The 23,734-nt window shown below is 40.2% G+C and overlaps 1 protein-coding gene across 2 annotated transcripts; it reads left to right on the top strand.

Annotated features, from left to right (window-relative positions):
- Window positions 1–10,257: 10,257 nt before the first annotated feature.
- LOC149069117 (protein OPI10 homolog) lies at window positions 10,258–20,246 on the top strand. 2 transcript variants are annotated; one of them, XM_089251038.1, is made up of 4 exons: window positions 10,258–10,464; window positions 13,933–14,062; window positions 16,700–16,807; window positions 19,730–20,246. In XM_089251038.1, exons 1-4 carry the CDS (start codon window positions 10,423–10,425, stop codon window positions 20,041–20,043), a joined length of 594 nt encoding a protein of 197 aa, XP_089107164.1. In that variant the 5' UTR covers window positions 10,258–10,422; the 3' UTR covers window positions 20,044–20,246. The 2 variants fall into 2 exon arrangements, with proteins under 2 accessions (XP_089107164.1, XP_089107162.1); XM_089251036.1 differs by lacking the exon at window positions 10,258–10,464 and adding an exon at window positions 12,386–12,506.
- Window positions 20,247–23,734: the final 3,488 nt, after the last annotated feature.

Genomic DNA, 23,734 nt, shown 5'->3' with positions numbered 1-23,734 from the left:
CCTTCGCATTTATACGGGGGGGGGGGGGAAAAAACTCTTTCCCATCGCCAAGCTCAGCTTCTATCAATCAACGAGCCAAAAAGGAGGAAGAAAAGCGCCAAAAGGTGTACGTGATCCTTATATTAGATTGGCGTCTTTTCTCTGTTTTTGGAACTTGTTTACATTGGAAAAAAAAAAGGACGTTCTATGTGTGTGTGTGTATTGACAATTAACACGATAATACTTTTATGCAGCGGTTCTCAACCGGTGCTCCGTGTGCACTTCCCAGGGGCTCCGCGGCGACTCGAGGAAAAGAAAATAAATCAGTAAATTTGGTAGATGAATAAAAAAAGAGGTTTACAGGGGTCCGCCATAAAAATTACATGTAAAAAAGGCTCCTAGAGTCAAACAGGGCCCCGCCACAGAAATTATATACTGAGAAGGGCTCCGCGAGTCAAAAAGGTTGAGAACCGCTGCTTTTATGCAACGTATTACATTTCTAATAATATGTAAATACGTTACGTTAAGTGAAATAAATTCGGTTATTATGCATAATCACCGACAGTTTTGGTAAGTATGATAAATTTCCCTAAATTTATCACTTTTTCCGGAGATTATGCATTATACCTATGTGTGTCTCTATCATCGGGATGGATTCCCGGCGGAGGGATCACACTAAAAAAACAGGAACACACAGACGAAAAGTTTGATAAAAGATATTTTACAAAACTTAAAAAAAAACTAAAAAGCCTATTGGTGGCTATTCGCTAACACTTATTGGTAGTATTTTTCAAGTTTTTTTATAGAATAAATTTTCTAAGGCCGGGATTACACTATAAAGACTTTATAAAAATGTATTTATAAAGCTTGGAAAATTCAACCAATAAGAGCATTGGTTTCATTCGAGTGAATGTCACCAATAGGCTCATTAGTTGTTTTTTTCAAGTTTTATCAAAGAAGTTTGACAAAACTTTTATAATGTAATCCCGGAATAAGGCCGGCACACTATAAAAGTTTCATAAAAATTCACTTATAAAACTTGAAAAATGCGACCAATAACTTCATTGGTTACATCTTGGAAAATGCAACAGATAGCCTTATCGATTGCATTTTTCTATTTTATAAACGAACTTTTATGAAACTTTTATAGTTTAATTCGATATATCACTAAGCTCGAGATCAAACTATAAAATTTTTTAAAAAGCTCTTTTATAAAACTTGAAAAATGCAATCAATAAGCGTATCAATTACAATTCGAGTGAATGTATCCAATACGCTTATTGATTGGGTTTTTTTTTCAAGTTTTGTAAAAGAAATTTTATCCAACTTTTATGGCGTTATCCCGGCTTTATTCCCAGGACCACCCTCACTAGATTTTAGTATGGGATCCCGGTGCGAGAATAATCGCGGCGAGACGAATAATTTCGTTTTTACATTATTAATTATTTATATTTATCGCGGTTGTGTGTAAATGGTTAGTACGCTTGTTTCGTAATTGTAATAATAAGGACGGTAAATTACACTGTAAAAGCTGGTTAAAAGATCTTTTACAACACTTGGAAAGAAACTGATAAGCCTATTGGTAACCAAAATGCTTATTAGTTGCAATTTTCAAGTTTTATAAAAGAACGTTTCTAAATCTTTTATAGAGAATTTCCGGCCTCAGAATGATTAAAACTTGAAATAATTCTATTATGTTCGGATCGTACGCAAGAGCACCCTGTTGCTCCCGCTTACAACAGGGATCCCGCTAATAACATTGCCACTTAGAACGTTTTATCGCTTAGTATGACTTATTTTCATGCTCTCCCAACTCTTATTAATGCTCATTAAGATTTCCCGTTAGAAGCGTTTTCCCGCTTACATTGTTTTTCATGGAAGTTTTTCAAATAACGGTATAAGCGGGATCCACTGTTTATATGTTTTGTTTTTCATTTGTATGACCGCGAACACATTGCTCGAAAAATCGCATGCTCTTAGGAAGAGAAGCGCCAACATGAAGATAGCATTGACGGGGAGTGGGGGGGGGGGTCTCGATGTTGACGGTCTTCCCATAATCCAATTTCGAGGTACGAAAGCGATCCGGTTTTCCATTTGAAAAAGAACTCTCCGTAGAGAGCAGGTTGACTTTCAACCTTCAACTTACATAACATGAAAATTCAGACATTTGCCACTTTTACCTCAAAATCTGCAAGACAGATAGCAGCACCAGTATAACACGAAACAATCATAATTCTGATGAAATAAATACGTTAGGAGCTACGCATATACACACACACCACACTTTCCTGGACGTGCCGATTCGTGAAAAATTCCGCAGAGGAATATTTGAGCTACGTGTACAGTTAGGCAGTACTGCGCCCACGCCCGAGTGGCAAGATGCTCGTCAAGATCCACAAGTTCGAATCAAGGCAAGAGCATCGGGAACAAGTTCTTTACCTAGAGAGCCTGGGGTGATAACCGATAGATGGCGCTTTCATTTTCCACCCACTCTACTGGTTGGAAGTTTGGAAATAGCGATACATGACCGGAATTACATGGAACCAGATTTATTTAAATGACCGTACTTGTGAGCTAGTCTGAACTGGATATAATGAACTTATTTAATGAACGTTTTCGAACATCCCAAAAATAAATACAGTAAAACCTCGTTAAGTCGTCACTCCGGTTAAGTCGTCGGTTTTCTTCATTCCCTTCCAGCTTTCATAGACAACAATGTTATTAAACCCGCGTTTACTCGTCGCTAATTTCGGTTAACTCGTCACTATAGAAAAGTTTGTGTGAGAGAGGACCAGATTATTTTTGTGGCTCCCTTTAAAACAGGTGCTTGTTAACAGCATTGACGTATGCTTGAAAGTCATCAAAAGAGCCTATGTATCAAAACAGAACAGTTTAAGTAACGAAAGTTCATTTATTGACTAAGGTTTTTGAAACATTAGGGACTATTCGAGCTAGACCTGATTTATGCATGGGCTTCACGAATTTAGGGCTTCAAATTTAAACAGATTATCCTTGTTGAAAAAAGTCAGACATTTTTTCTAAAGTTGAGGTCTTCTAATGTGTGCTTTTTCCTATCAAGGGTCCTTTCAAGTCTAAAGTGGACTCCGAGTTCGAGATTACCTTGTACCTCGAGATTATCGGAATAATACATGTGTTCTTCCGGTGTTTTTCTCAGTTAATTCAAGTTTCAATGAAATTAAATTGATTGGATTATTACAGATAATTAGGGCTCAGATTTTTATGACCTTAAGATGGAACTTCTTCTTCCATCTCTATATACACTCATTGCCATAAAAATTTGCACACCAAGAAATAATTGTGGGATCGAAACGAAAGTTGGCCTGAAGGTACATGTCGGGCAGATATGCAAATGATTAGAAATGCAGCGTGATTGCGCATTGCGTAATGCCACTAGAGGGCGTTGAACTTCGTTCTCCTTGGAGTATAAAACAGGTAAGCAGAGCTTGCTGGAGTGTATTTAATCGTTTGCAAAGGAAATGCTGAGGTAGACATGCCGTTACGCCACCGTCGAAGACCATATGAGCAGTTGTCAGAGTTCGATAGGGGAAGAATCATCGGGATGATGGAAGCTGGGTGGTCAGCTCGGCGAGTAGCTCGTCAACTAGGCCGTTCTGATTTTACTGTGAGGTGGTGTTGGGACCAGTGGACAGAAAAGACGCCATTTACACGGCGACCAGGTTCAGGACGCCCTCGACAGACCAGTCGTCGAGAAGACCGTCACATCATCCGAAACGCACGCGTAGAGCTAACTGCTTCATTGGTCGCTATCCAGACATAGGCAGCAGCTTCACTACGGGCCCCTGTGTCTTCCCGAACCATCGCAAGGCGCCTGGCTGAAGGACATCTGGTATCGCGGCGCCCATTACGTGTGCTGCCAATGACACCCACCCACCAACGCCTCCGTTTGGAGTGGTGTCGAGCACGACGGGATTGGACTGCAACGGAATGGAACCAGGTCGTCTTCAGCGACGAATCGAGATTCAACTTGAGCAGTGATGACAATCGTGTTCGTGTGTGGAGGCCCCGTGGTGAACGCTTCAATCCTGCCTTCGCTTTACAGCGACACACCGCTCCCACAGCTGGTGTCATGGTATGGGGTGCCATTGCTTACGATACACGGTCACCCCTAATATTGATCCATGGCACAATGACAGCCCAGCGGTACGTCCATAACATCCTTCAGCCACATGTGTTGCCACTCATGGCAGGGCTCCCAGAAGCCATTTTTCAACAAGACAATGCTAGGCCACACACAGCAAGGATGTCACAAGACTGCCTCCGCCACATTAGCACCCTGGCCTGCTCTATCCCCAGATTTGTCACCAATTGAGCATATCTGGGATCATTTGGGACGGCAAGTTGGACACCCTACGAGGTTGGTCGAACTAGAGGCGCATTTACAGCAACTGTGGAACGAGATGTCTCGGGACATCATACGGAACTTGTATGCCTCAATGCCCGCTCGTATCGCATCGTGCATTCGCGCTAGAGGGGGTCCAACAGAGTACTAAAACTTCTGTTCATCTGTACTTTTTTCTGCAATAAATGATCCTTTTTCTTGGATTTTCTAATCACTTACTTATATCAACGTAGTACTTACATGTGTAAAATTTCGTTTCATTTTGACTTCTTCTGGGTGCGCAAATTTTTATGGCAATGAGTGTATAAGCTGCTGAATAAAATTCTCTTTCACAAGAAAAAAAATTTCAACATAACTTTTTTTTAAAAACAAATTGTTTTATTTTAAAGCTTCAAACCACAGTACCTCAACCTTTTTCTCGAGAGGGCTTTCTCATCAACACGGCCACAAGTTTGGACAGAATATGTATCTTGCACATCATTACGGTACGGAGGCGCCAGCGGGTCGCTAAATCAGAGCCACACACTCAGTGCCGTCGTCTTAACGCCTGGGCCCACCCCGGGCTCGACCCGAGGGCCTCAAGAGAAGGGAGGAGGAGGGGGGGGTGGGCTCAATAAAATGAGAACTGGTTGAAATTTTTGAGAATTCGCTAGGTAGGGGTCTTAGGATAAACCACTTGGTCCAGGGACCCATGATGTTCTTAAGACTGCCCTGCACATGCCTTTACCAGACACAGGAAAATAATCGAGGATTATGAGCGAGCTCTTCGCATTCCCGTACCGATATTCTCTGTATAGATGAGAAGTACGCATAAATATTACTCGAAATTTAAAATGATAAATTAAAAATTTGTTCGAACATATTTGCTGCCATCTATCAAATAAAAACAAAACTATCTGTTTTAATTCTTAACAGAAAATGGATGTTGGTTTTAAACCAATGTGCAAAATAAAAATGAACAACATGAGGAGTTTTTTATGTTATGCTAACGTATCTGTGCTGCATCGATCGTGGAGAGGGTCTTGACGAGTTATTGCTACTCGTTAGGACCTCCTTGTAACAATCAGGTTTTTCTCAGCATTGGTGGAGGGGGTTTCCGATTTGATGGCAAAGGGGAGGGCGTTGAATGATGCTTACGTCATCAACCACCCTTTTAGAAAATATGAAAGATTTCTTAATGGCATCTTACTCGGTGCCCAAAAACGAGACAGACCTTTCGATAGTTTGTGGGCACTTGAACTAACATGCTTCCTAAGTCCCCTACAAAGCCACTTTAGTGATCTCTGAATGTTTCGAGGATCTAAGTAATCTGGAAATGTGTCCGGGCCACTTAAGTGCTCTGGAATTGTGCCACGCATCACTTAAGTAATCTGGGGACTTGAGTGATGTAGAACCGCACTGGGGGCCTCTTATGCGTTCTAAAACTGTGCCACATGTCACTAACTCAAGGATCTCTAAATGCGCCACACGGATCGCTCAAGTGTTCTGGAACTGTGTCGCGGGTCACTTAAATGATCTGTGAATGTGCCACGAGCCTACTTGAGTGATCTGAAAATGTGGCACGGGCCGCTTAAATGTTCTTGGATTGTGTCATGCGATCTGTAAATGTGCCGCTAAGTTCATTTTTACAAAATTAGGTTTGGGGTGGGGTGAGGCCACATTTGGTCCACGAGCCCTCTAACCCATAGATGGGTTAGTCATTTATTCAAATGACAATTTCAATGTCATTCAAATGACAATTTCAATGTCATTTGAAGGCTAAGCACTCAAAATCTTTTTAAGAAATTCGTTGAGGCCTCCCCTTTTGGGGGCTCCCCCCCCCCCCCCTACGTCTCTGATCCCACCAATATGCGTTAGGAAATAGGGGGCAGAGCCAGCCAACACCTTCTAAAGCAGATGTGTAATACTTGAACGGCCCCTATATATTCAGCGAAAAACATTAAAATTTATTAACCGGTATCTTGTCGCATAAAATTCGCACCGATATGCAGCATAAGAATGAAAATACAAAATAGTTTCATAATACATGTTGTGTTCATTTTCATTCTGCACATCGATTTACAGTACGTATATTCAACAATCAATTGATTTTAAGGATATTTTTTTAGTCATCCACGTGATTGCATACGCTCTAAATCACTATTTTGGTCACTAACTGACCTGGACTCGCACTTTATCTAGATCACATTTTTGTTCACTCACATGCCTTGCGCATTGTTTTAGTCGTTCACATGGTTGCACACTGTTTTGGTCACTCCCATCCTTGTAAACTGTCTATGCCAAATCCGTTTGGTGATTGACTGCCCTAGTCCCTCATTCTCTAGACAAAAGGCGGATTGATGGGTTTTACCAAAGCCTCCTAGATAGACTAGGAGTCTAGGTAGCCCTCTTAGGAGACTAGGTAGTATCTAGGGACTTTAGTTTCACCACGTGTGGGCCAGGGCCATAACTAGATGCTTGGTCAGCCGAGGCAAGCACGCAATTTGTCGCTCCCTTGCAATGTAGAAAGAGTGGTTAAAGAGTGAAATTTGCGCCACCCCTTTTCCTTCTCCGGTCTGGCGGCCAGGTCACCAGACCCGCCTAGTTGAGAAGCGGGAGGGAGGGAGGCGCGGGCTATACAAATTTTGCCGCCCTTCTCCCTTTACACTAATTAACTACTCGTTCAACCAAACCTAACGGCCATTCGAACTTAACGGCATCCCTAAGCTATACCCCCACTAAGCCACCCTGTAAATACGACTTTGGCTTTGATTGCGCTCATGGAACACTAGTGTTCTCGGTGACCCGGGTTCGAATCCCACCGTCGCCTCGGTCTGCTGAAGTTGATTTTCTGGGGATCGCAATTTCGAGGCGCAAATGCGGGCAGATCTACCCGTTAGAAAGTCTCCCCTAACGGCCGTTATTCACCAACACAGTTTAAACTACAATCGCAGGTTACAGGATTAGCGATCGACACGGATTAGTTAAAATCCTCAATTTAACCAAAATCCGTTTCGATCTCCAATCCTTTCACCTGCGATTGCAATTTAAACTGTGTTGGTGAATATGGCCGATAGAGAGCAGCAGGCCTACAACGATACAATTATTCAGTCATAGTTAGAGAAATTGATGGCAGATGGCAGCACCGTACATAACAATTATTACACAGAAACAACGTTCACGATAGTTTCACAACACGGACACGCACATTCCAACAGGATTCATTAGATGTTCCGCAGAGGAAAATATGAACGAGAGGTGCATATATGGTTTAGTACAGTCGAATACCGTTATAGCGAAAATCTCGTTTTAACGAACACTTTTCTGATTCCCAGATAAGTTTACATAGGAACAATGCAGGACTAACCTCGAATGCCTATATAACGAAATTTCGCTATAACGAGGTGGTTCTCCGGTCTCCTGGAGTTCGTTATAACGGGATTCAACTGTAGCAGTAGTAGTTCTTGGTGAATTTCTTTCTATTTTTCTTTCTTTTCTTTGCCTCGGAACAAAGAAATTTTTCATTCACTTCAGTCCTCACCTGATATAGGTGTTTCTCTTCCTGACAGGAGCGAGACCTGCGAAAATAAACAAATGGTGGGGATGGCAGGGCTCATCCCGAGGACCCGAAAAAATGCTCATTTTTTTTCATGTTATAAATTCACTCTACCGTGAAAAATCTGCCTGGGCTCCACCAAAGATCCCAGGCTGGGGCCCTGCTACAGGATGGGGGGACCACCAAAGAAACAGATGTGAAACATTTCAGCTGAAAAAAATATACAGTGGGGAAACGTGTGACTGCTTTTAGAATCTAGTAGGACCCCCACAACAGAGTAAGAGGATCAAGGCCGTCTTAATAGAACTAAGAGCCCTACAAAGCCTGCCTGCCAATTCTTGTACCATACATGCTCTTCCAAATCATTGCTCCAAACTTCATTATCTCGAGCCATTGGGGGGGGGGCGCTCTCCCACATCCAGGGACGAACTTAAAAAATTTGCGACCTGGTGCAAAAAATGCTTCGCGGTCCTCTGAAGAGGGGGGTTCCCCAATACCCCAGTGCCCATAGGTACTCTGGTGTCTGGTGGGTTCAAAATTGTGGTTCCCCCGAGAATTACTATCAAACTACTATATTTGATGGTCATAAAAAAGGCCATTTAGCAATAATTACGGACAAAGTGTCCGCCGCCCAGCTAGAAAATTGGAAGTGTGCCCCCTGGCACTCAAATGTTAGAGCTGTAAAGGGTTAGAAAACCGATAATTTACCCAGTGCCTCAACTGGATACTCTTTCAGCTGGGTAAGCACGCATTATGTCTCCTTCATATAGGTGGAATAGGTGGTTAAAAGAAGAATTTAGTGCCCTTCCCGGTCCTAGGACCATGGCCCCTACGAGGGGTAGGCTGACAAGGCTCCATCCCTTTGGCCCGGGATGATTTCCATCATGTTTTTGTTTTTTCACGCTATAAACCCATCATAAAGGGGCCTGTAAAAGATCCCGGCCTACGGGGCCATGCCTAGGACACTAAATCGACCTGCACCCCCTTCTTGTCTTGGAGGAGGGGGGGGGGTCTATCAAACCCTAAGTGAGGTGGTTCAATGACTGAATCTTAGTGGTTCTCTATCTTGAACTACATTTAAATTAATAAGTTCATATGCTTGGTTAAGAATTTACGGTAAAAATGTCACCAAAATATTTTTATCCCCCTTTTGCGGTCCCAAAAATTTAGCCAAGTCTTCGCACCTGCCTAACGCTATCCCTGACCACATCGGGAGCAAGGACCCTAGGGTGAGATCTTTGGTGGGTTCCTCACAGGCGTGTAACTAGGCTGGGACAACCAGGGCACTGCCTCAAGGAACCGAGCCGAATGAAGGGGCTCTGGAAAAATGTACATTTATTTGACATAATAGTAACCCCTTCAAGAGACCCCCCCCCCAAGAAAAATTTTGCCCTATGGCCACCGAGAGGGCGGACTGAAAAGCTAGACTTTTTATGTGCTCTTCTATACCGAATTTTATAGCATTACCACTAAACCACACATATGCACCTCTGGTTCACATTCCTCTGCGGAACATCTAAGGGCGTGTCCGTGTTGTGAGCCTAACGTGAAGTTTGTTTCTGCGTATTGCTTGGTATGTGTATAGTGCTGCCATCCACCATCAATGCGGGAATTCATAGTATTGAAGGGAAAAAAATGCGGTAATTGTCTCGGGCTCCAGGGTTGGAGCACTGCCAGCTTCACCCTTGTTGGAGCTATGCATGAGGGCCCCTGTACACTCAAGTTCATGCCGGGTATGTCCTTGCGTTGAAACGGCTCAGAAGCATGCTATACATGAAAAACTATACCATAGGTGGTGATAGACTGGAAAGGCTGGGGGGGGGGCCCCTCATCCTGTAGCGGGGCCCCTAGGCTGGGATCTTTTGCGGGTCCCTCGGTCAGACTTTTAACGGGCCCCCTTCTGTAGTTAATTTATAGCGAGAAAGAAAAAAAGCAAGAAAATGATAATCGTCACGAGCCCCAGGGATAGAACCCTGTCAGCCCCCTCCCCATGTGGGTCATGATGATGTCGATTCATATATACATGGATATACAGTATATGAATTGACGTTATGTATTTATGTCAGTCGTCTCTACCATTGACGTTGTGTGGTGGGGCAGTGCCACCAATTATGGCCCCCACAAGGGCGGCGATTAACTATAGAAGGGACCGTGAAAAGGTAGCCTAAAGGCCCTGCTCTAGGAAGTGTGGGACCTTGCTCCCACACCCCCCCCCCCCCGCTTTTCCGTATTTTTAAGAGAAAAAATAGCGCTGAACTACCGTCAAACTGTATTTCGTGTGTTGTCTCCTAGATGGCAGCGCATGAAAATGATTAGTTCTAAAAAGCACGTAAAAGCCCACAACTGCTATGTAGCTTGTAGAATATTTGTAAACTTACAAGTTACGGGAAGTGTAAAGTTTGTTTACTCACGTTGTTTTTCCAGTGGTGCAGTAATTTGTTGTTTCTTTCCCGTGGGAATTTTGAATATTAGTTCCCTTTTGTTTACATTTAGAGACTTCATTGTTTCTCATCATTTTCAACAAAGAATGGCTGCCCCGATGTTTGGCGTAATCGTCTCTGGGAGACTGGTAATCGAATAATTTAAAAATTATACTGATTTCATAATGTTTCTCATTCCGATCAATAAGGGGTGATTTCGAAGAGATTAAAATCTCATTTGTAATTTTTAATTAACCGGTTTCGATGGTTCGGAGGTGTATTCTTGGCGATTTGTCACCCTTATTTTGGCAGGGCTTGGCAAATCTCCTGTCGCCACGGCGATTTTAGAAGAAAGTTGTGGACATGTACACGGAGCCGGACGTTTATTCGGTGTACGGCGGAGCAAAAGGTGACGTAACTTCTGTGTGTCTAATTAATGTGAGAGCGCATGCGCATTAGTGACAAGTGGATGGTCAAGAATTGAAAAATTGGGATTACACAGGGGGCTGACAGCCAGGGAGGCCGAGCAACGGTGGTGAGATGCTCTCCTCTATGAAGGTTGCTGTCAATGTCCACGGGTTCTAATCTGGGCAGAACCCATCAGAAATAAGTTCTTTACCTACCGAACCTGGGGGTAATCACTGATAAATGACGCACCCAACTTTTCATTTTGCATACAACTTTACTTGTTGGACTTTGTGGTATCGCAATATATGGCCGAAGTTGGGGAACAACATTGGTGTAAGGGACAGGTTGGCGACTTTTTTTCCGACGCCAAATATATCCAATGGTCCGAGAAAAAGCTGCCAGACACTACGTGCGCCGGGAAAAAAAATCGCCAGCATAGAAAACAGTAAAAAACAATAGGAAACAAATGGTATAAACAAAAATAAGCTCTGGATTGTTTAAAAAATAAAACTGTGGATAAAAATAAATCAATCAGGGTTTAAATAAAACCAGTCACGGCCCAGGCTCTGTCCCTCCAGGGATATAAGCCTTTTACCCTTGCGGGTTGGGTCGCGCTGGAGAGTAAATAAAACCCGAGCATTGTTTAAATAATGCCTGGACCATTGTTTAAATAATAAATCGATCAGGGTTTAAATAAAACCCGGGCATTGTTTAAAATAAAGCCTGGACCGTTGTTTAAATAATAAAGCGATCAGGGTATAAATAAAATACGGGCACTGTTTAAATAAAGGGGAAAAAAAGGGAACAATACAACCTGACCAGCGACGAAAATGTAATCCAAACACTCGGAACAAGCACAAACGACAATATGGCTGTACGCTGTTTGAAAAGATGTGCTAGGACAACTAACGCCGCCTGGCAGGATTTTCCAGAGCAGCGACAACCCAGCAGAACAACACCGATCCAGAGTGTGCCAACGATGGCAACTTATTGCCAGAAAAAAGTAGCCAATTTGGCATGTCTCTTATACCAAAGCTGTTCCGAAGTTGGAATGCGATGAAGTAGTCTGGGAGGCCCGGAGCAATTTATGTCAGAATGCATGTTAATGACAAAAGAGCAACCTGAATAAATTTACAAGCGTGTGAGTGACCAGTGTGCAAGTATGTGAACGCCCGAGAGTGGCCTGGTGGTGAGGTGCTCGTCTACCACCGTGAAGGTTGCTGTCCCGGGTTCGAACCCAAGGGAGGATATAGATAAAATATTTTCCCTAACGGACTTGAGGCAACCACCGATAAACAGCGCATTCATTTCCAACCCATCTCATTAATGGCATTAAATTGCAATATAGTGATATGGCCAGAGTTGGTGTTTTCGAAAGTAGTGTGCAAGTATGCGAGTGAACAAAACAGGAAATAGCTATAGTATAATCGCTTATTTCGTTGGAGACTTTTTTTTTTGCCAATTTTTTTTCTAGCCTGCTGGTGGGGTCCTTATATTCGGGGCTGAAGGGTCGTGATGTGCTTTCTGCGTCAGGTGGTGGATAAGTGAGGGAAACACGGCCAGCGGTCCCCCGTGCCAGCCATCACAACAAAGTAAAAGCGAAATTGTGTTCTAACTAATTATAATACAGATGCAATAATTATTTGTTTTATTTATTTTCAGTATGGCAAGCATGTGTACATCAACTAACTGTGGGACTTAATCAAATTACTCGCTCATTAATGCTGGCGCACCAAAAATGTGTAAGCGGCCACTGCATCCAGAATCATTTCCTCACTATGGGGTATAGACGCCATTGTCTTACTAGATCTAATCCCACATATCTCTGATTCGATTCACGCAATTGCTCTCTAGTGTATGTGGGTATGTCAAAGAGTTTTCGTGCATCATGATTCATGTAATATCATCTACATGAGCAGAGATGTTGGGAGCAATGTCTTCCCCCCCCCCCCAGTATCAATGACGGAGCCGACTGATCAAATGTACACCCATATACAGGGGCATATGGCATTTTACTGGCGAATGATGTAATTATGCCAGAGCCATACTTCCAATTAGGAAAAGTGTCAAATTAGTGTGTAGTGCTTAGATATGACATTCATGTTGGAAGGGGTTGTTTGGTTATTAAAATAAAAAAATTAACATTTTTATACCATTCCTGGTGTGCCCAAAAAACCCAATTAGACAGTTATTTCTCTCTCTCTCTCTCCTGATACCAACTATAAAAAGTCCATGTTTCTAAGTGAAATATAACATTGAGATATTCGAATTCAAAAACAGAGGAAAGTTGGGAAAACCCAGCATATATACCCATTCTTGAGCTTATAGAAAGATTTCATTTTTATTTTAATAACTATTCAACTCCTTGCAACACGAATGGCATATCTGATTACTATACACGTGGCAACAGTGTTCACCACTGGGTGGTGCTGTCTGCATGGTGGGAAGGGGAGCGCAATGGAGGAACTAGACTTGCATTTTGTGACTCGAACCCGACAGTCATGTGGTCCGCTCATTCTTGTAGGTTCTTTGTATATTTTGGTAGGTTAATTATATAATAAATGTTTATGACATGAATGTCGCTCTCCACTTGTTAATACAAGATATACGGAAGACTGGATGTTGTGAAGATATTTATTATTTGAGATGTTAATTTTTTAAGGAAGGAAAAAACTCATCTCTCCCGGTAGAGGCAGAGATGAGTTTTTTCCTTCCTTAAAAAAAAAAAAAAAATTAACATCTCAAATAATAAATATCTTCACAACATCCAGTCTTCCGTATATCTTGTATGAATAAATGTTTAATTATATCTTTTAAGTGTTTGTCTTCAGATGCCACATTCCTTCAACAACACACATTATGTGGATACTTTTTCTATTTTTTGGAAGTATGTCTCTATGATCAACGGTTCGCCAGTAAAATGCCATACACTCTGTTACCTATGCACCCGGTACATGAATTGGCATCACAATCATCATGCCCAAGCTTCCATTATCGAGTGCCCTCCAGCCTTTCGTGTCAATCTGTGCCTATGATCATCTAGTGGCTTGGATTGCAGTAACTTTTTTTTTTTTTTTCCCCAAACACCACCTTGTATAGATTGTGACTTCTAATGTAATCAATCATTATGAATTCTTTCGGCTCAGTTTGCAGTGACAGATTCCTTTATTTGATACGTGAACACATTTTTTTTCTGTTTTTGGCTGTAGGTGCAAACCGATTTCCAAGAAGTAGATAATACGAAGTTTTTGATCAACATCCTTGATGCTGATAACGTCAATCACATTGTTGTGTTCTTGACCGGAGCTATACCTTTTCCTGATGGTATGGGCGGATCAGGTAAGTCAATTTCACTTCATATACTACACTATGTCAAATAATAACAGTCTGGGCACCCATGTGTATCGGCAGTGGATAGTTATTGGTCTGAACTGTTTCTGGGATAGAGTTTATATTACTGGAAGTAGAATGACGTCGGTGCTAAAGCAGAATTTTTTGCATTGTTCTGCAATGAGCCTTCAGCTGACTGAAAATGTTCTGCGATAAGAATTGCTTTAAGGCTGAAATTACACTATAAAAGTTTGATAAAAGATCTTTGGGAAGTTTGATAAAAAACTTGGAACTTTTATAGTGTAATCCTGGCTTAATAGTGTTTTCCACACTTTTATTAAAATTCTTCCTGAGATATTGTTCTGTAAAAGCACTTATTGTTCTGCGACATATGTCACACAGTTTTCAGCATGTTCAGCTTTGGGGGACGTCAGAGGTGTCCACCTCTGCAGTACTGAGAGCAGTGTCCTAAACATCATTCACTAGAAAATTGTATGGTGTGTTTAGTGTTGGCGCAATCCCTATTGTTTTTCTATGGCATCCATAGGAATTTAAGAGAGTTTAAAAAAAAAAAATTAAAGAGATAATTCTGTGCCCCAGACGGGGGGGGGGGGGAACAGTGGACCATGCTATAGAAATAGATTTTCAACACAAATATACAGGTTTGGAGTGTGAATTGGTGTACTAGGAATTAGTGCTGCGTTAAATGAAATGAATTTTAGTTTGAATCATTCAAGAAAACTACAAATGAGATGTAAATTACGGAAGGTTGAAGTTCAACAAGAGAACATTGAAATGCGTATGAGAAAAAGTCATTCTAAAATTATGCAACTTTCATTTGCATTTTTGTTCCTTAGTTTCAAGAGGGTTAAGTAACCCTGGTTTATGTATGGGTACGTAGGAAGAATAATATTTTTGAATGTGCATTTCTGAGTAAATTATTTAAATTACTAGTCATAATTTTAAACCCATCACACGAGAACGCAATGATCGAAATATTTTTTTTAAAGATGGGAAAAAATGTTGCATTTTATTGGTTTGACAATCAAACTATATCCTGTTAAATACTATTCCAAGGTTTAAGAGTGGTTTTAAAACTTCCAAATAATACGGTATTTCAAAATTTTAAATTTTATTATTGTATTGTGAACCTATTCTTGAAATAGCATTAATTTTAAAATAATTTTTTTAACAATTTGCGTTTTGCATCTGTTTTTCCAGGTTTTAATAATTGAAATCATAAAAAAAATTTTACAAATAAATAGATATACTGTCATACATGCGGTCCACTGTGCCCCATTTTTGAGTGGTACACTGTACTCCATGTAGACTATGAGTAAGAAAATTATCCAAGATTTTTTATTTGCTATTAATAGATGTATTTCATATAGGTTTATAAGTAAATGAGTATCATACGCTTTGGTGTTTTTCTTGCATTCTTCCTCTCTTTGTTGTTACGCACTCATATTGTCGTATTCATGTTGCTCACCGAATAAGGTGCTAAGCAAGATGACACGGGTGATCCCTAATTGTGTATATTCCACCACACAATATTTCTATTTTGGATTTTTTCATCAAATCCACCGGAACGAGTGAACTCAACCCAATAAAACTGATGCTGGCTTCTAGTCCGCAAGTTATCAAACCCATTTGCTCACCAATAAGGTGTTAAGCGAAATTACTCGCTATGATGGGTATTTTATATTTCACAATAAAATTATCATTTCGGGTTTTTTTGTATCCTGCGTATATAATATGACAAGTGTAAGATAACACATGGGATGGCATGGGGGGGCCCCCTCCAATTGCTTTTAAAATATGCCTCCATCCTAATATGTGTTTTAGATAAAAAAATTCCTTTAGCAAAAAGAGAAAATGAGGGAAAAGCTTTAAGCAAAATGCTACAATGCCAATGATTTATTGTTGGATGTCTTGTCGTTTTGTACCTCCTGTACGCAGTTTTGCAAAAGTGGCTACTACTTCTTTCGCATTCTAAGATTTCCTTTCGCATTTTGCAAAAACTGTGACCATAGCTTAAACCCTGGTGTACATTCATCCCATCTTAACAAAACCCCAACACTTTTCTCCAACTCCATCTTGTCTGTAATCGTGAAATTTGTTGATTGTGACAGTACCCAATACGTTGTAAAAATTTTATGTTTTTTTTTCTTTTTTGACACAAAATAAAGTGTTCCAGACTCTGCCACGAAGCTAGGCTGGAAGAGATCTCAGCAATGGGATAAATGTCCAGTGTCAAAGTTCTGGTGTTCATTCATTCATGTCTTTGTTGTTAACAAATCTCAAATATTGATGGAGCAATATTTTACTTTATGCAGCTAAAAACAGCAAACTTCTGCAAAATGGCTGAGATATGTTTTGACCATGTACTTTTTCGGTTGTAAACCTTCGTTACGAAATTGCCTAACATAAGTAAAAATATCAAGCTCAAAAAATGAAAAACGATTAAATTTTTAAGGGGTGGTTCACTGTTCCCCATCTTCCCTCCTATTCAAATAATATTGCTTCATACTCCTGTTTTTCCTCAAATCATTTTGTTTTCGATGACATTTCAAAGTAAAAAACCAAGGCTTTATACTGTATAGTGTGCATACATGTTTGTCATAATTTTTCTTTTTTTTCCCTCAGTATACTTCAGCTGGCCTGATCCAACAGCTGCACCGTCGTGGCAATTTCTGGGCTTTATTGCCAACACCAAACCCAGTGCAATATTCAAAATATCAAAACTCAAAGGAGGTGAGTAGTGCTTATACTAGAAATTCAGCCGCTGTATAGGTTGTATTTTATGTATATAATATGACAAGTGTAAGATAACAGATGAGATGCCATGGGCACCCCCCCCCAATTGCGTCTAAAATATACCTTCATTCTAATATGTATGTTCATTCTTAACGAAACCCTGGAACTTTTCTCCAACAACTCTCAACTCCATCTCATCTTATATCATCACAAAATATGTTAATTGCGATGGTACCTAGTTGTTGGGGAAAATATATTGTAAAAATTTTGTGTTTGTTAAAATTTTATTTCTTTTTCAATTTTCAAAATGTTCCTGATTCTGCCACAAAGATAGGCTGGAAGATATCTCAACAACAGGATAAGTCCAGCGGCAGAGTTCTGATTGACGATCGTTTTTATATATATTTTATTTTTGTTGCCATTGTCTGAGGCGACAATGTTTTATTGTTTATAATAAAACTTTCCGGTACACCCATCCTTCGGGAACGCTTCAATATCTCTCTGAGATGGGAAGCGGGGTGTGTCCAGTCTTCAAAGGTCAAAGGCGGAGTTCTGGCGATCATTCAGTTACTGTATAGCCATTGTGTTTTCTCGGACACCTCGTTGGGCATTTTGCCTGTTGTGGTGTTGTATTTGTATCTTATTTTCAGGATCCAGGTTCAAATCCCACAGGTGGCATAGCGGAGGTTGGCTAAAATTGGTTTCCTCTTGCTTCTCAACTTCGTGATGCAAATGGGAGTTTGTTCTCGTTTGAGTAGGCAGGCCTTGAAGAAAATAGGTATAAAAACAAGAAAATTCAACTATCTGCCACTCACTACCAATATGGAAAACAGATGGCAGCACTTCCCAAACACAAAATGCTGAAAATGTTTACAATGTACAATTTGGTAACTGTTGGTTGCAAGAACATTCCATATGTTAATAATTCATGAGGTTTTCACAGCCTTTGCCAATTGGAAGAGATGTTTTTTGGAGTTAAAGGGCAATGGGATGGTCGGCTGAAGTGAGTTTGCTGTGGTTTCTAACTTCCAGGCAAATATGAGCCGATCTTCCCATTAAAAAGTCTTGCCACAGAAAGAAACGAACCTACAATGGTAAAAATATTCAAAAAATTATTACGCTTCAATCAGTTTTAACAATAGATGGCAGAACTAAAAATTCATGCATAATCATCATGCATTCTACACGCGTACTCATACTATTAGATACACATACACACTTCCGGCAAAACTCATTTTGGCAATTGGACCAGTCAGTTTGAAAGAAAGAAAAAACCTGTGTCAATTGGAAGGGAAGTTTTTTGGGGGCAAAAGGCTGTTGTTACGAGCTCATTGTTAAAACAAACTCACAAACTGAGACTTTTGCAAACAATGACTTCTCTTAATTTTCTTCAATTCCATCTTACAGCTAATCTCCCTCTTGTTCCATATGTTACAAACCTTTTCTTGCTTAGTATGACTTATTTCCATGGTTCAGACTCTTAATTCTCACCAAGATTTCCTATTTAAAGCGTTCTCCAGCCTACAACTTTTTTTTCATGACAAGTTGAATCCACCACAGGTGGATTTATAGTGTTGGCTGCCTGTGGGCAACATTAATATTTTGACTCCCTTTTCACATTCTCGTCTAATTTTCTTGACCACTCATTCTTCAAATTTGTCATCCTAGGCTACAGCTCGTTTAGCTCTTAGTAAATATGCCCGTCTTTAAGTCACTCTTATGGTCATTCACATGATTGCACACTTTCTTGGTCACTCATTTGGTTGCTCACTGACTTTGTCTTTTGGCTGTGTAGGTAACTCTTTTGATCATTCATATGCTTGCATACTATTTTAGTCACTAGTATGTTTGTACATTCTAAATCAGCGTTTCTCAGTCGCCGGGCCCCGGCATCAGTGAAGCCAGACCATGAGTAATTCATTGTTTTATCTTCATTTATTTCCCATTACTCGTGTTTATGTCCAGGCCTTTCACTCAAAAAAATAATTCAATTGGGCCACAGGGTTGTAAGGGTACCACTAAATTACTCTTTTGGTTGCTCACAGACATCGTCCCTCACTCTCTAGGTCACTCCTATGCTCAAATATTCTCTGGGTTTTTCTTTTCGTTACATGCCTGCACACTTCATTGATCATTATTTTGGCCACTCACCGACCTGTTCCTTCACACTCCAAGTCTTTCTTTTGGTTGCTCATTGACCTAGTTCCTCACTCTTCTGGTCACTCACATTCTTGAAACTCTGTAGGTTACTGACTGACCAAGTCTATCGGCAAACACATATGCTTTTGTCATCTATGGGCTATTATAAAAATTTTGGCCTCCCTTCTTCCATTCTAATTTTCTTGACCACTCCTTTCTAGGTTTTTCCTTTCTCCTTTAGATACTTGTAACTCTCAATTATGCTACGATGCTTGCATTCCTTTTTCAAATTCGCCACCTCTCTGAACTTGCTGCCCTCGGCTAAAAGCCAGCTAAGCCCTCCTATGAATACACCTCTACTACTTTACTGCACACCAACTCCAGTCATATATTGCTGTATGGCAATTTCCAACTAATGGAGTTGGCTGGGAAATGAAGGCGACATTTATCTATGGTCGTCCCAGCTCAGTAGGTGAAGAACTTTTTCGGATGTTCTTTTGGCTGGATTCGAGCTCATAGACGTTGACAACAACCTTTGTAGTGGAAAACGAGCATCTTACCATTGCGCCACTCGGGCATGTGAATACACATCTGGGATCATGTATTCCTCATTATTGTTTTTGTTTCATTGTGTTCAAATTTAATCATGATTGTTCATGCAAACTATTCTCAGTTACAGGTTGAAAGTTAGCGTTACACTATTTTTGCCAACCTTTTCAGCATGATATATGATTAAAGAAAATTTAGATGTGTTTTTGAATGTTATTTTTTCTTTTTCAGCTCAAGATAGTACTACTCCATTTGGCGTTCAACCGATATCTCATGTTGCGCAAATCGGCATTTCGGTCGAACCGCTTCAGCAGCTTGAGCTTCAGACACCACCTCCACAAAGTATGCCCTCTAATATGGATTCCTTCACGGAATTTTCCAACAAAATGCTAGAGAACTTCTTCAATTATGTAGCGTCGTTCGCCATCACCCAGAGTCAGATGACCCCAACTAACGAAACATTCGTCCCACTCAGTACTGTTCAGAATTGGTTTACGACGTTTCAGCGGCGCTTACAGCAGAACCCACATTTTTGGAGGACATGAAATCTTGACAGAATGTTGTAAACTGGATCGTATTTTTTAATTTATCCGCTGACTAACTTAACATCCAGTGCCTCGTATACAATATTGAATTATATATGCATAGTTTTCTTCGAAAATTCCATATATTTGAATAATTTATATATGTTGCATGAATATGTTTTATTTCTTTTTGTGAAGTTAATATTAAATTTTAAATCCACGTTAAAAAGCCATACTAGCTTGAACATTGATTTCTGCCTGTTTCTTTCATATCTCACTTGAGCACCCATACAAGGGGGGGGGGGCGACGAAGTTAATATTAAATGGTTCCTAAAGCGGGGGCTGAACCTTTCAGAAAGTGTGGGCCACTTTTATTGGTTTGAGAGCGTGTCAGTGGCAACTTAGGCGATCTGTAAACGTGCCACATGCCAATTTAGTCATCTGGAACTGTGCAGTGGTTGATCTTTAAATATACTGTTTCACTTAAGTGATCTGAAAATGTGGCACGCGGGACACATTTAACTTAGGTGTAGTGGAACTGAATAGCTATCCGCTTAAGTAATCTGGAACTTTGCAGCAGGTGATCTGTAAATATGCAGCTAGCTACTTGTCATATGGAAATGTGCCATGGGTTACTTATGTGATCTGAGAATGTGCTGCAAGCCACTTGTGATGTGGAAATATACTGCAGGCCACTCAACTACTTTGAAACTGTGCCAGGTTATTCAAGTAATCTATAAATAGGCCACCCATTACTTAAGTGCTCTCTCTGGAACTGTGTCATGGGTCACTGAAATGAAATGTGCTGCTTAGTTTATTTTTACAAAATTATGTTTGAACCTGCATGTTCAAAAGTTTATATTTATGCTATCAATTCAAAAGAATTGTGTGTGTGCAGTTAATGATGAAGTGATTCTTCTGATTTCTTTCTTAATGAGAAAAACACTAACTGTTTCTACCATCATGGAAAAGTCACGAAAAAGTTAACATATTTCTTGCAGAGTTCCCGTTCTATTGCAGAAAATCATATCCCTTTATTGGTCTTTCCATCACAAAAGCCTGATAAACAACCGCGATCGTGCAGTGGTAGTCAGCTGAAGATAGTTTTCAGACTTCAAAGCGTGAATGTGAGTTGGATTCTGTAAAAACAATCTCCCCAGTGAGCGACAAAAACAACCAGGGGGTTTATATTATTGATCGTCAAAGCACCAAATTTTTAAAAAAAAAGTTATTTTGCAAGCAAGAGAGCTATTTCATCAAATAACAAGTGCTAAATCACTGTTGCCAAAAATACTGAGTGTTAAATCGTTAATAGTATTACCAAATAACAAGTGTTAAATTGCTAATGTTGCCAAATAAGTCAAGGAAAAGTCACTGAATTTTCCTTTGGGTATGTGGTAGGCACTCTGGATAAAAAAAATTACGTCTAAATATAAAGTCTTACTTGAAATTATCTGATGATTCTTCAGCAAACGCTATTATATAGTTCTTCACAATTTTAGGGGAAGGAAATGACTTATCTGGACATGCACTTCAATATGCTACAACTATAGAGGCAATCTAAGCGAAGTTATTCTTGTGAAATATACACTTCATTCAGCATTTTGCCATTTTTCCCTACATATCCCAAAATAGAGTTATCTAGTTGTAGTATTGAGGCGATGAATGTTATCAGATGCACGCTTTCCACTACACACCAAATGATTAGAAATTTCCCAGAGCAATGCACAAGGGACAAATTTGACAATTGTTTTGAAATATGTCAAGTCCAAAGAAGTGGGGAAGGGAGATTTAAATGTGTGGGGTAATTTCAAGTACAACTTTGTACCATAGGCAGAGATAGGCTTAAGTGAATGCCCATAAAAAATATTTATAGTTGTCAATGCATGTTTACCATAGAAGTTTTATGTCATTTATGGTGTTTCCACTTGTGGGCTACACAAATTTTGCAACCATTCTAGTCCTAAATTCCTAATCTTTTTGACAAATCGAATTCCCACTTCCTTGAAATCATCACCCTTTGATATAATCCATTTAGCCTCTTCCCTCCCTGCAAGTGTACACCTGTCTTCAAGTCACTCTTTTGGTAACACTCATACACTCGCATGCACACTGTTTTGGTCACTCATATAATGTCACTCTTTTGGTTGCTTACAAATACAAAGCCACAACAGGTGAAATGTCCAACGAGGTGACTGAGGAAAAAGTATATAGTTCCTTGTTTTGTAGGTCACTTTTTCGATCATTTACACATGCTGTAGGTCACTCATATGCTTACTCATTCTGTGACTGTCCCTAGATTTATTAAGGTTTATACAAATTTTATTGCCCTTATCCCATTCTAACTTTTTTGGCCACTCATTCCTCAAATTTGCTGCCATGGGATATAGCCCGTTAAGCACCCTGCAAATAAGACAGACAACTGATAGCATTACTGTACCACAAAAACAATTGTTTTCCCATCCAACCCCCCCCCCCTTTTTAATATATGTGTGTTATGGTAAATGTGATAAATCTGGTTATACATAATTACCCATTTTTTTAAATTTATGACAATTACTGGTGATTATGCATCATCCCCAGCTTGTATTGGTAATTACAATATTTATTTGAAGGGATGCTTTCAAATGGAATGTATTTATTAAGAAATAGAGCATTTAAAAAGTTGTATGACATTAAATGCTTCCGGTGTAATGGGTTCGGCCACAAATTTATTGATTGTTCACAAAAAGATGTCGATAAAACAATCAGTGTCCCTGGTAAATGTAAAAGAAGTAATTGCCGAAAAATCGTGAAGATCATGATAGATGCATTACTTGATATGGGAAGTGACATAACCAGGATCACCCAGTATGTGTTTTGATGGTGTAACATTGATGGGTATAGCCGGAGAAAATGTCTCTCCCTTAGGGTTTTTTTTTTACGCTGACATATTCATCGATAGACAGGCTGTTTCCACGAAAGTGGATGTCATAAAGAACCTCTGCAATCAGATGGTCATAGGTGCCGATGTTATGTGTAAAATCAATATCTCCTTCACTGAGAGGCATTGAAGTTTGTGGTTTACGTGATGACGTTGAGACTTAAGTAAACTATGCTCAAATCAGAAGGCGTTCAAATCAAGACTGAAGATCGCAGAAAAGTGTCTTGCTGATTGGATCGTGATCAAGTGGTCTCGGTTTGACAACTTGAAGACGCAGTCAGAGAGTCAAAACCTTGACACACACTGATGAAAGTCAAGGTGAAAGGCGCACACGACGAGATTGGTGATTATGACGTACCATCGAGGATCGTCAGCTGTGCTGAGTGCATGATGAAGTGGATGTTTCGGGAAAACAGATCTTCCGGGAAGGAAGATTTACAGGATGGCCAATTGTGAGAAAGATGGCACTACATACTGGAATCGAGTGTGTGAGGGCGCGCGTGGGCAGAGAGTGGAGGAGTGAGTGACGTGGTGGACGAACGATGCTATAGGAATTGTCTATGTATGAAAATAATAATTATAGTTTATGATTAAATCTCACAATTGGTAGGATTGTACTTCCAGCCAGGTAGGAGAAGGAGGCCCCTGGGATATTACTTTATTTGAGGCTGTACAAGTGTTAATGCCTAAAATATGAACTCTAAAATTAATGGACAAAAATTATTTATGGCAAGAAAATTTCCAAAAGGCCCTAGGTATAAGATATACTCGTGTTAATTAAAAAAAAAA

Source organism: Pholcus phalangioides, unplaced genomic scaffold, assembly GCF_987345545.1.
Source record: "Pholcus phalangioides strain wild (caught in Gottingen) unplaced genomic scaffold, Ppha-v1.0 ptg000024l_1, whole genome shotgun sequence".
Taxonomy (NCBI): domain Eukaryota; kingdom Metazoa; phylum Arthropoda; class Arachnida; order Araneae; family Pholcidae; genus Pholcus; species Pholcus phalangioides.
This window is presented reverse-complemented; position numbering and strand designations above follow the sequence as displayed.